Source organism: Nyctibius grandis, chromosome 7, assembly GCF_013368605.1.
Source record: "Nyctibius grandis isolate bNycGra1 chromosome 7, bNycGra1.pri, whole genome shotgun sequence".
Lineage (NCBI taxonomy): Eukaryota > Metazoa > Chordata > Aves > Nyctibiiformes > Nyctibiidae > Nyctibius > Nyctibius grandis.
The window spans coordinates 49447695-49464212 of NC_090664.1; the positions used below are offsets into that span (position 1 = coordinate 49447695).

Consider the following 16518-nt stretch of genomic DNA (forward strand, 5'->3'; position numbering starts at 1 on the left):
ATTGTTAGCACAGAGTTGGAGTGAGTCAAGTGGCAGGATGTCTATTAGAATATAATAAATTTGTATCTACGCGACAGGGCATGTTAGCCAGAAGACACATCCTTTTAGCAGTTATGTGATAGACTACATATTTTTATACCTTTACTTGTTATACTTTTGCCTAGTCCAATGAAGCATTCCCTCTGAGAATAGCTGATATCTAAACATCTGAACAGCTTTTTGGTTTTCTGTAGATTTATTTTTCTGTCTAAAAAGTTTCCATACTGTTATACTTTTCCCAAAATCTGCTAAAAGCAGTTTTTTGAAATTACACTACCACAAGGTCATTCTGAGGTTAGTAAGAGCCATTTTGGACTATTGCTGTCTTTTCTTATGATGTGTGTGATCCTTCAGAAAAAAGGAGGAGATATTTTTTTTTTCTTTGTCCCTATATTTAAAAAAAAAGAAATGCAATAACATTTTTTCCTTTATTAAAAAGTCTTGGTTTTAAAACTGATAGTTTAATTGACCTATCTAATATTAATATATGTGACTCAATGTCAAAGTATTTTTGAAGTTTTTTTTTTTTTTTCCTAGTATTTTTCCTGTTAAGGTCACTAGGAAGTAATGAAGGTACCAAGTGACAGAAAACATTCTAGTCAGGCATGGAAAAGCCCCTACTTTTTGTAAAAATTTGAAAAGTTCTTACATGGCATGGACTAAATTAATAAATATACAAAATGCAGTGATGGAGTCAGGTAGCAGTTTCATTTGGGACAGTCTGTACAGTTAATCCAACAACTGACACCATGTACGAGGAGTAACCTGTGCTTCCCAAACTTCTGGTGACTGTATTTTTGTAATAGAAAGCAAAATATAACCTGTTCCTATATGATATGAATTTTGTTTCAGCCTGTCTTAATTTGTACATGCATATATATATATATGTATATAAAATGTATTACACACCACAAAATAGTAAAATTCCACATAAGCATCTCTAATGGAAAGTCAATCAGAAGCTTTGGTGAAAGAAAATGTTCAGAGGGATCTTTAATCATGCCGTGTAGTGGCAAGAGGAGACTCAATATAATGGTTTCAGTGGGTTTGTTTGAATGCTTGCTGCTGCATGGATTAGGATCCCTTGTCAGTGTCCTAAAGTTTGCAAGGTTAAAAAAACCCACCATGGTCTTAAAGTTGTATTTCTATCTCCTGTCTGAAAAGAAGATTTTATTGCATTTGATATATGAAGGTTTTCAGATCATCCTACTGATGGCACTTGGGCTGCAACTATATTATCAATGAATAAGAAAACAGAAGCCATGGCATTTCAACAGTGTGAATTCTTCAGACTGTATTATTTTGTTAGCCTGAGGCAAGAGACTGTGCTCTTAGTACTCATCTGTGCAGAATGAGTAATCTGAGACAAATGTGTAACCACACCACGTGTGCAATATGTCCAGATACTATGGACTAGCCAGTCTTGCTGTGCACCACAGGCAGCCAAATATCTCTCATGGACAATAGACATATGTTAAAAAATGATAATTTTATTATGCTGCCTGGGACTTCACCACACATAACTGATTCTAAAAGCATTATAACAATGACGGTGTAACTGTGGGTATGTTTGTCCCATTAGAGTCAGAATTTTATACTGTAAGGAGTTGGTTTTACCAGTGGGATTTTCTGTTACCTAACCAGAATTCTTTATTTTTGCATGAATTCTATGCACAGGAGCAAATGAAAATACATATTCCCAGTGCGAGCTATTTCAGTGTTTTAATATGGCTTGCATTAGTGTGTGTGATAGCTTGAATTTTCTTTCTTCGCTGAAGCTGCTTAAACAATACAATGACAGATTTCTGCTTTTATTCTTCGTTAATGTCATTCTTCATCCTCTCTGCCCCACATCAGGGAGGAAGCGTTGTGAGTTTGCTATTTTAATGAAGAGAAATGAGGCATCTATCAACTAGGATTTATGCTGGAGAGCACATCAATTCAGTTGCCTTCAGCTTGCTGAGTTTGCATATCCAGGGCCAAGTAGCGCTCTCAATTACTCCCGGGCAACCCCATTAACTTCAGGAGGTTGCGCAGTTCAACAGTGGCTTCGCAGAACGCGGGGTGATATTAGGGGGAAAAAAAGGATATCTGATAGAGAAGTCAAGCTCCAAAATATTTTGTTATCTAAACGGAGATGTGTGTACAGTCATAATTACAATTTTGAAAGGTTAGAGTAGTTATCGTCTAGTAATTTCATTGAATATCTCTCTGTAGATGTGCCTAACAGAACAGCCAGCCTCCCAGAAATCGCTGCAGTGAGGGGGAAAACACTTCCAGCCCTGGAAACATATTGTAAATCATATGTCTTCAGTAGACTGTATCCTGTAATTACTCTTAACCGTAGGTTGTTTCTTCCGCTTTCTCTCTCTAGGAGCTATGCCGTCAGCGCATGGCAGTGAAAACATCTGATCGCCCAGAGCCCCTGCATGCTTCTCGAATAAATAGTGTTTCTTCACAATTTAGTGATGGGCCCATTCCTAGCCCTTCGGCCCGGAGCAGCACGTCGTCCTGGTGCGAGGAGCCCGTCCAGTCCAACATGGACATCTCCACCGGTCACATGATCTTGGTAAGGCGTTTTTGACTTCACGGCATGAGAAGTGTCATCAGAATTTAAGGTACCTGCTCAGCTTTTGGAAAGCGATAACTTTTAAAGGAAGGGAAGCTGTCTTTTCACAGGTAAAAAAATATTCCTGACCTTTGTTGGTAATCTTGGCTTTGTATAATTAAAACTAAAGGGATTTTTATTTCCATTTCTTTTTCATTATATTAGTTTTTTCCCCTCTCTGGGGAACATTCTTTTATCTCGGATGTAGGAACTGTTTGTGTGCTTGCTTTAAAAAGGATAAGCCTTGCATTGTCCTTTTGTCCTATTAATTTATGTCTACCTCAGATTGGACAACTGAAGAAAACTGCTAAATTTCTCATCAGCTTGCTGCTTTTTCTCATGTATCTTTAGTGAGCAGAGGTATCTGAGCTGAGAAAGCAATAGAATATTAGTGGTATGGAGCAATTGATTTTCCATTACCCTTAGAAAAGAAAAGGGATCTGAATTTTGAGCCTAGCCTGAGTTTTGTTGTCCTTGGCTGGATTTCTTCCAAGCTGGATCTCTTCTATGTTTGAAATGATCCAAATATATTCTATTAATGGAGTCTGAGTTAGAAAACTTGGGTTACTTCCAAACACAACTTGTGACCAGTATCAGTGTAGAAGATGGAGACATGAAGATCTATGCATGAAATGGCTTTATCAGCCCAACATAGACAGAGACCAGAGGCTGGGACTTGTTGCAGCTTGTTTCTATCTCTCTCTTTGTTAGTGTCCTGCTGGGAGAGCTGTGGAGTAATCCCCCATTTTTTTTGTGCTTTATTTTACTTAAATATTTATTTAAATAATTGCTGTCTTGGTAGAGTGCATTGAAATTAGCTGAGAAGAAGTTAGGTGATGGTGAAGATGTTGAGTCAGGTGTTATTTTGCTTTCTGTATTTGATTTCTGCTATTTATTAGTATGGTTGATCTAAAGTAAACACTCTTTTAAGATGGTAGTGTTGCTATGCTTTTGGAAACTTCCCTGTTGATCTGTTTATGCACTGCTGCACTGCTGAGAAGACTCACCACTGGGGTCTCAGAAGAAAACTTCTGTCCACCATGCCATACTTTTGGGTCATAATTTTTCAACTTCTTTCTCTCTTTTTCTGGACTTTTTGAAAGTACTATCTTCTCAGATATCTTTCAAGTTCTTATAAGGCACCTCACCTAATGCAGAATGGAATGAACTCAGGAAAAACCCAAAGAGCTAATTTGACCTCAGCCAAGTTACTGACCTCCTTCAGCCTTGATCAGGTCAGCTATAAAACTGAGCAAAAGCAGGGCAGATTTGTAAACCAGATGCTTCATCAGAGTATGTCATCCTGAGTAAATACTTCTTCCCCTGCCCCTGCCTATTCCCCTCAAAAAGAGGAGTTTATTAAGTATTATGTTAAAATCTGGTATACAAGTGCAGTTGGGAAGAGTTGCTCCCATGACAGAAAATATTTTGTCTTAATTTTTACTGTCCCACTTTTGCCTAACCAGAATTAAAATTCACTGTATTTCCTTTCATAGTTAACTGAAATGCTTGGGTAAAAAAAGAACCTCAGTTGCCCAACCTGAAAATAAGTACAAACTCCTGTGGTAAGGTTCTATATTTGTATATAAATAAGAGCAAAACTTCCTATGTAGTTGGAAATATACATTTAATATTTGCAAACAGTTTCAACTACTTTAAATTGAGCAAATTTGTTTTCAATTATATTCTTGGGAAAAATAAAAAATCACAAAATCAAGTTTAAAGGAGAGAAAGTTGTGTATGGGAACCACTTATTCTGGCTCTGGGAATATCTGCAAAATTGCAGGAAAGAATTGTCTTCGTATGGCTATAAATAAAGTTTAAAAAATGGTCAGATTGGTCAAGATCACTGTTATGGCGTTCAGTGTCCATAATTCAGTCAATCCTGTTTAACCCTGAATGAACTCATACATATGTTAGCTATCTAACAGCATGTGTTACATCTTAGATGGCGAGGGTTCAAAGAAGGGTAAAAGAAATGCTGTAGTGTCTTGAGAGTACAAACCACACGAAGAGAGTAAAAATAGTTAATTTGTTTAGACTAAACTGAACAGACAAAAATCAGTGATTCAGGGGAGTCTGCATATGTGCTTTGACATAACAGGATGGGGAAAAACTGTTCTTAATAGTCGCAGATGATACAATTAGGAAGAAAATATGGGTTAGAATCGAAAGGATGCATTTAGGCTGGATATCGGGGCAAGCCTAATAGGAAGGTCAGGCAGGCAGTGGGGATGTTTACTTAAGGGAAGTAGTTAAACCGTAAATTCAAGATAGGCTGAAGGTGAAGCTAGGTTAGGTTTACATGGGGAGATCAGCATCACCCAGCTACAGCGCTGAAGCAGATGATTGGACTTGATCAGAAATGCTCCTGTTTTGTGTCACCATGGGTCACACTGAAACCAGAGAGCTGACCCAATTTATGTTTTGCTCAAAAATAAATGCACATATCTGTAATACCTTATTTGTCTGAATTTCTCTCCCTCTGGAGATGTGGTGGCTTGTTTGCCTTCAGCACTAGGAGAGGCTCGCCAGAGGTGAGCTTTTCCTCCCCTTGCCCTGCAGCTACAAGTGGAGGAGAGCAAGGGGCCACTTTAATCCGTTCAATACAAGTTTTCCAGGTCTTCCCATTTCCTGCTGCCACAATCATCTTATCTTTTAAATTTTGTAGATATTTTCTGTGAAAAATATCTCAGTGCCTAAAAAAGCCACGAGAAATATTAGCAAGGGGCCTAGTAAGAATGGCAAATACCATCTGCTTTGCAGTGTAAATGCACTTACAGCTCTGTAAATGTGTTTTTCAGCTCCATAGTGTGCAGTGAAGTAGCAGTTAGCTGAGCTAGGGCTCCTTAGTCTTTGTTGTTCATAGGTGCCAGGACCTCCCCAGAGAAAATAAAACAATGGCTTACGATATAAAGTGGCAGCAGGAAATATTTTATTTTGATTTATAAACAGAATAAATCTTTAATGAAAGTAGCTTAGAAGGAATGTGTCTGTGACTGCTGAATGACTCTATGTAATCTTGCTCAGAGGTAGCGTTGGTCAGAAACGTTTCTGTAAAGCTGTTTAATTCGCTGGAAAATGCTAGCAGGTCGTACCTGAAGTGATGTCCAAGCCACCTCAGCTTTGGGTTTGTTGGGGCTTGTGGTTGGCCACAGGTACTGTTTTCTTGGAGGACTTGCTGCTTGTAGTTAGCCCATCATTTATAGGACGTGAGGTCTGGAGAAAACAGGAATCTTCCAAACCCACGTGGCTGTGGGGCAGTCTCCTCACTTAGACTGAAACGAGTCTTTCAAAGAGGAAAAATCCTGCATTTCTGCCACTTTCCTGTACAGTAAAGGCAATGTCTCCGCACTGCTGACAGTAGCAGGAGGTAGTTTGTGCTATTGGCAGGAGGAAGCAGGGAGGCCTCAGAAGGCCCAGAAGGATGGTGATAACAACATTCAGAGCTTTTTTTTTTCCTTTTTCACATTCTTTATCCTCACATTTATAGCAGGAGGATGGCCCATATGGCACTTTTTGATTCTGTCTTTCTCAAAGATCCAAGCACTTTGGAAAGTGTAAATAGAGGAGCATGTTTTACACAGTCGTGTTGTGGCACTGACTGGCTGGTTTCAGCATGAGCAACAACAAAGAAGTGCCCTCATTTTGGTCACCATTGGTTTTGCAAGAAAACAATTGTTCTTCAGAAGGTCACAGCAAGGGAGAGAGTAGGAACTCGGAAGCAGATTTCCATCCACTTTATTCATCTATGTACATCTGTATTCCAAGTGCCAAGAGAAGTCCTAGTAAAGTGCAACGCTTCCCTTTGTAGTCCAGAAAGAGAACCAAGGGGAGTTAGAAGGTGTCCAGAAGAGATTTATTCTCCCTGACTTGGGCTCCTAACTTATACCTACATTTTAGGCACTTAATGAAGTGGTGGTGTTGATTTGAGTCCATAAATTCCCCTTCTAGTTGGTGAACTGAGTGGGTGGCTGTGAAAGTCTCCAGAGAATTAGGCAGAGAGAGGATTTGTCTTGGGAGGCCTCCTGTTGTGCCTGCACCATCCCATTGACATCTGCAGCTTAGATGAAGGAGTCTCTTTACTTTGTGCTTGTCCTGGTTTCATGGGGATAAAATTTATAGAATCACTTTTCTGTTACATTTGGTCTCAGTTTGGCCAGCTGTGGTATGGTGATCAAGGCCATCAGCAGTTGAATCCAGGGCAGCTGCCCCAGGCTGGCCCACAGGTGTATTCTATAACATTAACGTCATGTTCACTATAAATGTGAAAGCTTGAGGGGTGTGGGGGGCTCTTTGCTCTGCTATCTTCTCCCTTTGCTCCTTCTCTTCTTTTCTCAATAATTGCTATCCCTGGAGCAACTTGCCACCATTCTGTGGGCAAAGTATAATTTTGTGTCTTTTGTATTAGCATCAATATTTGTTTTCTTATTTTACTAAATCTGTTTAAATTTTAACCCACGAGTCTCCTTCCTTTTACCAGTTCCCTTTCTTAGCTGGGGAGGGGTCTTGGGTGGTAGAACAATTGGTTGTTGTTTAGCCCTGGCTGTGGGCTAAACGGAGATAGCGCTGAAGCACAAGTTCAGCACGTAAGTTAGGTAGATTAGATCCCACATCTGCGTCATATATTGCCACGCTTGTTTGGTTAAAATAATTATAATCTTCTGTGAGTTTTTAAATTAAAAACAGTAGTGCAAGAAGGAAGTGTATACTTTTGCTGATAACATTTTCAGGTTGTTATCTGAATACCATAGATGAGAGGGAATTTGCAGAAGCAGAAGTGATTTTCTGTGTTTTGTTTTTTTTTTCTTTGTAAAGACAGACGTGCAAAATTTGGAGCATTATACATAAATTAGAGTTTCAGAAAATATGAATTTCCAAAAGATCCTCTTCAGTACTTGTTTAAACTGGGAGTCTGAGTCTTTTCCCTGAGGGTATGAAACTGCTGTATGTATTGGAAATAATAATATTTTGTGATATAGTTTGTGCATACTGTTCTCTCCAGAAGGAGAAGAAAGTTTTGTAACTGGGCTGAATGAGACAGTGGGAGCAAATAAACTAGAGACTGAAATCTAGGGCCTCGTATGTCAGAGGTGTAAGTCCACTTGATGCCCTTGTGTTTGGCAATATGCCTGCAAAACCAGAAGGACTTTCCCCACAGAGAAGTGAAGGATGGTCTCATATGAGAACTTTGTGTCAAAAGAAAGTTTTGGGACAGGTTATGTCCCAGGAGGTGAGCACCTCCTGAGATACAAGCTCAACTAGGGGCACATGGGATGGAGACCTGCTACTGGGAAACCAGTCAAACCCAAGATGTTGAATTTTGCATCCAGTTTAGTTTTGATGCTGAATCAATGGCAGGGTTGCTGTGGGACTGAGAAGGGTAACAAGGAGGGAATAGTTTCCAACATTGAACCTAGGGGTTTTTTTGATAACATTGGTATCCTGTAGTCTCTGCATAGTAACTTTTTGATGGTTTCTAAGCAATTTTCCCTCACTCTCATTTTTTAAAACAAACTGTGTGAAATGCACTCTATGGGGTAGCTGCTATAGATTTTCTTTTAGTTGAATATGGAAGAGTATAGAACCAAGCGGTAGAAGACACATTCCAAGAAAAAAATTGTTAAATCCTCCACCACATTTTGCTAAAACTCCTTGGTTTTATTCTTAAAGCTACAATAAAAGCACGAGCAAAAGGCATCTAAACACACCTTTCTAAATAAAGAGAAACTCCAGCATGTGAGGAACGGTAGCACTGTGCTAGGCACAGGCATACTTTCCACCTTGAGCTTAATCCGTATACACACAAAACATTTCCTGAGCGAAGGAGCGTGATGCACGGTGTGTGAGTGCAGTGCACTGCCCCGGGACACATGCCACAGAAGTGATTAATGGTAGCAGGGACAAAGGTGAGGGCTGCAGGTACAGAAAACAAGGTCTTTGTCACAGTTATAGTGTGTTTGACTACTTACTGGGTTGTAAAAATTTTTTCCTTTTTCCACCATTTCCTTCAACCACCATTAATTTCTCTTTAGCTCTTTATGAATTTCAAGAATAGCAATACTCTGTTTAAAAAAAAAAAAAAAAGCTTACAACTGAGAAGACGAAGAAAAAAATCCTCCCTCCCATGGGAAGGGAAACAAGTCAGTGGCAAAGTTTAACTAAAAGCATAAACTCCTTACACACATGCCAAGTGCATCTAAGTCCCAACTTATCTTTCAACTGTGCCAGTATAAATAGTTGTAGGAGTTTCACGAAATGTAAGTCCCAAGAAGGCTTTGGCCCTAAAGGCCGTTTCATCACAAACACTCAGACAAAAGGAGTCACAAGGGAAAAGGCTGTTGTGTATCACATTACTCAGTGACAAGATAGCCAATATCCCAAAAAGACATAAATACTGTGGATGGGAAAATCTTTACCCCTCTCTCCCTGGGTTGTCGTGCTTTTAGGGACAAGTCGAGCTGGTTGCCTCCTGAAAGATCTTCTGCTGATGAAATGGTGTTTATACCTTCATTTTAGTTTTTTTTTTCATTCCCTAAATGTTTAAGTTATTTTGAAATATTTGCCTCTGTTTGTTTAAAGCCAGGACTTGAGATACAGGAACAAAGAAAAGCTGCAAAGAAAAGTGCAAAAAATCTCGTTGCATATGAAAACAGCTCTACTAATAGAGCCATAAATCTAGTAAATGGATGTATGTACTACATAGATTTCATCAATAAAACTCAGAAAAAATATTCATTAAGAGGTTACCCTTTGATTCTTCCATTTTTATTTGTTTCATGTTCATTTGCCTCCCTTTTTCTGTATTAATCTTGTTGAATGGGCTTTAGGAAATAATGACAATTACAGGGTCAGTATTAAATCAAGAAAAACATTCCTCTTGAACATGATATGAAATTAATTTTAATTTTTTTTTTTTTTGTAAATTCTTCCCTGTCAATTGTTTCCCCCAGAGGTATTCATGATTAGAATTAACTTGCCAAATTTCTGTGACTACATCTTGGTCTGTCATTTGACTATGAGGTGTTTATTCCAGCTTTATTTAAGCTGCTTTGGTCAAACACTTTTAGCCACCGTATATCATTCCCTAAGGCTTTTAGTAGAAAGATGAAGAAAACATTTCTATTAATATTCTAGAGTACTAATTTAAAAAGTGTTACATTGGGAGAAATATTTGGCACAAAACTAGCTTATGCAACTATGTGCACAAAATAAAAAGAAGACGTCATTGCCACGGCTGAAACAAAACTTGGTGGCTATCTGGAATTTTTTTCTGTTTCTCCCAGCTTTTTGCCATTTCTAGAGAACATCCAGGTAATGTCAAGGCAAGATAAGTACCAGTTGTACCAAGTAGCAAGAGATGCTAGGAGGTCATTTAATGAAAAAGATCTGGTTTTTGATACTTTGGACTGAAGACAAGGGATGTTACTGGGTCCTCAGCTGCTTCTGAGAGTCTCATTAGTGGCAGAAACCAGAGATGACCTCTTGTCCAGGAGGCTACTGGTCTTGTCTTTTGGCTCCAAATGCATCCTAAGTAATGAAGTGCTCTTCTCTGTGTTTGTCCTATTGTGTGTGCTCACATCATGCATTAAGTTGTTGATAACTCATCGTAGCAGATGTAGCAGCTAATCACATTTTGGATCTAACAGGTGGAAATGCCTATTTAGAAGAAGGGCACTAGAAAGAGGGTGGTTTAGAAGGACTTCTCAGGCAAGAGGCCAGGATGATAATACATGTTACAACATGTCTCTGAGCTGGTGGCAAAGTTCAGACATGGGAAGGAGGTGAGCTTTGACTCACTGTGGGATAAAGACATGACTCACACAGGTTGCAAGACATGTTGCACCACTAAGATCAAACAACATGTGGTAGACGGGACTACAGCTTCAGAGCTTCTGAAAATATGTAACAGTCCAGGATGAAAGCGGGACTTGCTTTGTTGTACTTACAAAGAAAGGACATCATACTGGCACTGTGCTTTTGCACTGTTATACCAGTTGCAGTTTAAGGTACCCAGGAGAACTCCAGCGGTATTCTGGAGAGATCCTTCTCTTCATGTGGGCTACACCAGCAGAAGTTGTTGAAAGTGCCCTGGTTAAGATGCTACTGGCAATGGAGGGAACTTAATCCCTCCGATTCAACAAAGTCTGTTTATTCTCATCTTCAGGGCAAGATAAAAAATTTATACTTTGCTTTCTGCAACTCTTTCTGGGATTAGGCCTTAAGTTGGCAGTGTTTTGTGAGTAAGGTATCAGAATTTGGGTGGTATTTGGAAAATTTAGTGTGTAGGACACAGACAAAATGCTCCTGTGACGGTCAAATTTTACATACGCATCCACGATGCAGCTGTGGAAACATTTTTAAATAAGGACATGAACACTAAAATAATCTGTGAAGTTTGCTTGTGGATGACATAGTATTTCCTGTTCCATAGAGGAGGACTATGTCACTTTTTGGTCAAAACCAGATAAAGTTAGTGTCTACTACCCTCAGATATTCCAACACCCTCCCATCCCAGTATGTCTTTATGAAATACATAATTTTGCTATGAATTTCTGTCTTTTATATGACTCTTCCTTTATTTCAGACTAGAGTAATACCTTTTAATTTTTTCTAGCTGAGCTCTCCCTCAGTGCTGTCGTGTCTCCCTCATCCTCTTGTCCTAAACTCATGTGCTAATGCTGCTTTAGGTTGCCCAGCTGGCCAGGAACACCCGATTCATAGCTGGGGAGAATTCAGAGTTGCCTCTTGTTTCTGGCTGCTTGCTGTACCATTGCATTGAACTAAGAATAGAAGGGAGGGGTGACAAACTGCTCACAAGCATCATCTCCTTCAAGCATGACCTGTTATTGTGCTGGGAATTACTCTCTGCCCTTTTATTTTTGGAATGACTATGAGGGCTGGCGTCCAGGTCGTAAAATGTTTCTATCCTCAGTCTGGTTAGTAGTAAATCCATTAATGTCTGTTGAAGACGGTTGGTTTCTGGATTTGATGTGTCTTTAAAAAATATTTCTCTGACTGTGTAACACAACTGCATTATTTTTAAGATGAATTATGTAAAGGTTTCCCTCCTTCTGACTGGGCTGTTTGTACTATCTAAAATATTCCCATGAACATCCAGTAACCCTATTGCACATATCAACTAAGCCCTAGTAGCTGTCCGAGTGTAGTGAATTGAAGCACATTGCTGTACTTCTTTTATTAAACATGTGCCCACGCAACACATTTCTTTGAAGAAAATAAACAAAAAATGACCATGTCTCCTTATTGGATACGTTATATTTATATTCCGAGCATTGAAGAGAGTCCACTAATTATATTGTTTAAGCATTTTTGTTTTAAAATAAAAAAGGTACTGAACTTGAGAAAACAAATACAGTCAGTTATTTAGTACTGACTACTACTTACATTCTTTTCATACTTAATTTAAATGGACTTTAGCTGGTTGCAAATAAAAATATTAAAGGACTAACAATGCGCACCATGATTTGCGTTCTTGCTGTCATCCAAATTCACAAAAAGAAGGAAACATATTAAAGAAATTTGATAAGACCAGGTGGTCTGAGTGAATAATTTCCCTTTCATTAACATATTCCCCTTATTAACTCTGTAATTAATTGTACATAGCTAAGGAAAGCTATGGAAATTGCATTTTGAGATGTATCAAAGCTAACTTTATGCTTCAGACTTCCATGCAATTTACTATTAATGAAGCAAGAGATGGAGGCCCCAAATCTGTAATTATTGCTTACTATTTGAATGACAAGCAAAGAATTTTATCAGCACAGTTTCAAATGAAAGAGGATTAGCAGCTAATGTTGAAATTGTTAATCTTTCTTATTAAAATAATTTTGACGAGAGTGTTTAGCCTGAAAGAGGTTTCTGGAACATCATTTACCATTAAAACAGCTATTTTCTGAAGCTCAGTATGAATTTGTCTAAGTTTGACAGCAGGGTGCAAATATTTTTTAAATGAATGAATATTTTATGGGAGCTAAGGCTGTTCATATGTGAGCTGATGGTGAGCTGCTTGCTGTGTGCATGTTCCTGGAATATGTAGCAGGATAGTAGTTCAGTATCCATCTTAGCAAAGTGGAGATGTCTACTGAGATAACAGCGGAAAGAAGCTACAGCAGAAAAATCTGAGAACTGAAATTGCACCAAAGGCTGTATCTGCACACGACTGATTAGCAGGTGGGAGCCCAGTCAGAATTTGGCCCTAGATCTTCATGATATTTTATGCCACAGAAAAAAAACTATAAATATGTTTGGTAACAATGTTACTTCGTGTTTAGACAGGCCTTCTTACCCCTTAAATGGTGATATATTTTCAGTTTTCATGTACTTTTCTTAGTGTCATATACATTGAGATGAGTGTTCAGTGGTGGGTGCTTTATACCCACATGTATGCTTGTGCACAAATACCATGTGCAGCAACGGTATCCTCCTATAAGTATAGCTAAATATTTATGAGCAGAGATATAATATACATGTATTTTAAGTGTTAATGAAAAACTACGTGGCATTTTAAATTTTAAAACTTTTCCTTGCAATATTTGCAATTTTCATCTCTTACAGGAGTGTGCAAATGAAGCTGACAAGGCTGTTTTCACTCCTCAGGACGAGGAAATTGCAAATATATAGTGACATAAGTGGTGATAAGCAAAGCAGTGATAATTTACAAAATTTAATTTGCGGTGGTCTCAGCCACCTAAGTACTGGAGGAGTTGTATGTTAAAGAACACTATTAATTTGCCTGTGTCCCATTATAGAAAAAAGCTAATGTAAGAGATGTCACATATTTGCCAGTGACAAATCTTACCAGCAGAATAGATAGAGATCATTTAAATGCTTTGATTAAGGCATTATTTGCGTGAGTAAATGGACTTTGTATAAAATTACCATCAATACAGCAAACCCTCATGTACCTGCTCTACCATGAGATTACTCCAAGCTTTACCTCTGTGTGGACCTGTGGGAACTTCATTGGGTTCACTCAGAAACTTACAGGTGACAGAACTAACCTTGTATCTGTAGTCCTACAAATGTTCCTTTGCAACAGTCTTGCAGACAGAGTGATATTGTAGCAGGAAGCGCCATAGGCTGTGTTTGCTTCATTCATCAGCCAAAATCAAAGGGTTTTTAGCTTAGACAGAGCAGTTGTTAAAGAGCATGAAGTAACAATACCTGAAGAAGTAGTTTCATTATAAAAGCATGGTTTGTATATATTATAATTACATGACTTATTATAATAATTATTATAAGTCAAAGACATCAAGGGTTCTTCTTAATCTGTAAGAATCATAACAAGCCATGTAGACCACAACAGTAAGACAGTCACCATGCCAGTGTGGTAGGATGGTGTAGTTAAAAGGTGAAATTTGTCAAGGATGAAGCTAACACAGAATCCAAAACCAAAGCCTTTCTAAATGTAGGAGTATTTCTGATGCAGATATTTATCTACTGCTTTACCAGGAAGGCACCCGGAAGAATTCGTATGATTAACCACAGCAACCACACAGAAGCAGGAGCTTAAAATCCCTAAGGCAGCACTGGCTCATAGCAGGCGGGATGTCCTGCTACTGCTCAGGTGGGCATGTGCGATACCTGCCTGACAAAGGTCCTTTCTTCTCTCCTCATTGCCTCCTTTCACCTATTGGTGTCTTTGTTTACATGAGACCAGTTGGACTGAAAGCATTATAATAGTGTCTAATTACTATTAATGTAGTGAATATACTAATGGTGCCTAATACATTATTTTTTTCTGGAAGTTCAGAAGTTACTTTTGTGTCATTTAAAGTTCTGATGGAGTCAGGAAAACTCTGCAGTATTGAGGGTATGCACCAGCATTTGACTTACCATATGTGTATCCTCACAACTGAATTTTGAGAAACTTTGTCCTTCAGCTAGGATTCTCGGATCCAATATAAGAAATTCTGATTAAAGTCACCAGGAGCCTTTCAACTCACTTCAGTAACCAAAATAATAATAAGCCAACTCTTACACAGCACTTTTGATCAGTAGGTTTAAAGCTCTTTTTAAAGGTCAATATCATTATCCTGTCTTTTTAGACCAGGAAGCTCGGGCACAGACAAGGAACTGTCTTGACCAAGACTAACCTTAAGGTCAGAAGCAGAGCCAGAAGTAGACCTCCGTTCTCTGGTGTCCCAGTGCTCTGCTCTCACAACTAATCATATTGGCTTTAATAGAAAAAGGATCATATCAAAGGGTAATATTTTTGCCCCTTTTTCTCACTCATTAGTCTTTTTTAAGACATGAAAGTATGACATGGAAGTATAAAGGAGTTGTACACCTGAGTTTGTTAGATTTGATTCTGTGAGTTTAGTTTTGGCCTCATTATCTAAAAGCAAACTATTCCATATTTGGAGAGCTGACTGAAAGATATTAAATACACATTGGAAAAGCTTTTAAAAACCAAACTGAGGATGTGCAGTCTATCGTTAGTTACCTCTGTGATGGGAAAAATATACCATCTACTCATTTTTTGAGCTCTCCTGAATGGATAACAGTTTTCTTCAAGAATATATTCCCAGTCTGCTAGATCATTAGCCATCGCACACATGCACTGAATCTTAGGTTTGTTCTTTTGCTTTTTCTTCTGTTTAGCAGTAAGCTATACTTGTACTGTCTGCTCAAAACTACTACTCTCACACTCTCAGTGTTTTCTCCTTGGTTCAAAATGTGAAGGGAAATGTTTCAAGGAAAAGAAACAACACACAGGAAATGTTGACAGTTATCAGTTATGACCAAAGTTCTCTTCTTCCCATAGCATTTTCTTAATTTACTGTGTTCTGGGTTTTGTTTTCGTAATTTTCTTTCTCGGCAATACAGTGTCATCTTTCATCATTTCACTTCTTTGTTGACCTCTACAGTCTGTTTTTGGCTTCTTTTTCTGTCCTCTTTCACATTGTCTTTCACTTGTTCTTATTTTGCCCTCTGTCACTTCAGATATTCTCATCTGTGGATTAGACCAGTGTTCCTCAAAGTTTTTTAAATTGTTATCCCTTACTGGCTTCCATGGAAACCCAAGAGCCCCAGGAGTAGGTAGGAAGTCTTCAACTTACACACTTCTAAAGCTTTTCTACCATCACTTCACAATCTCTTTTGAATGCTTTCATGAGAAAAATATTTGAGAATTTGAGAATCACTGAGCTAGGCCAACCTCATCTGAAAATCCCATGGAGTATAGAGAAAACGTTACCTAAAAATGGGGCACTTCCTCTAGATGTGGGAGCTGGGTAGATGCCAGCTGCGTCTTTCTCATGGCCGGCATTGCTCTGTCTCCTGCTCCATGTTGGTTCAGCATGACTGTGAGTGTGACTTGGAAGGGACAGGGCAGAAGTCAGGCATGTCTTCTCCCACAGTCATCTCCATTAAGTCCTGAAAGTACTTCTATGGAAAAAGAGTTTCTTCACTGCTTGCTGTCCTCACTGGCAGTTACTCTAATTGGGTTGCTTCTCTGCAGTTTGCAAAAATGGAACTTCCTAGGCGGGGGATGTGGTTCCAAAGTGGTCTTGAGAGTGAGGATTTGACCATTGAAGATGTTTGTGGAGTTTGAAGTTTCCTCTCTCTGACTGTTACGGGAGTTTTCTAAGGAGAAGGCTGATTATCCAGTCTGTTCTTTCCCTGCTTTTTTTCATGGGTGACCGTGTGTTCATTGTGCTTATTCATACTCTGCTGCTAGGCTGTGGGTATAGCGTGGATTGCAAGACTTCTTCGATTTCAAATTGCATATTCTCTATTTTCACGCAAATCTGTGTGTGTGTTTGTGTACAAATTCTCACTATAAATTTCTATACCTTCCCCAGCCCCGCCCTGCAAAAACCATTGAAAAGCAGAGGGGTTTTCCT

General features: G+C 38.8%; 1 protein-coding gene across 1 annotated transcript in view; it reads left to right on the forward strand.

The window, feature by feature from the left end:
- Window positions 1-16518, forward strand: part of PTPRN2 (protein tyrosine phosphatase receptor type N2) — a 698861-nt gene that overhangs the window by 610987 nt on the left and 71356 nt on the right. Inside the window, exon 15 of the mRNA XM_068404529.1 lies at window positions 2414-2608. Within this exon, the coding sequence (XP_068260630.1) occupies window positions 2414-2608 (195 nt within the window). The remainder of the gene's footprint in view (window positions 1-2413; window positions 2609-16518) is intronic.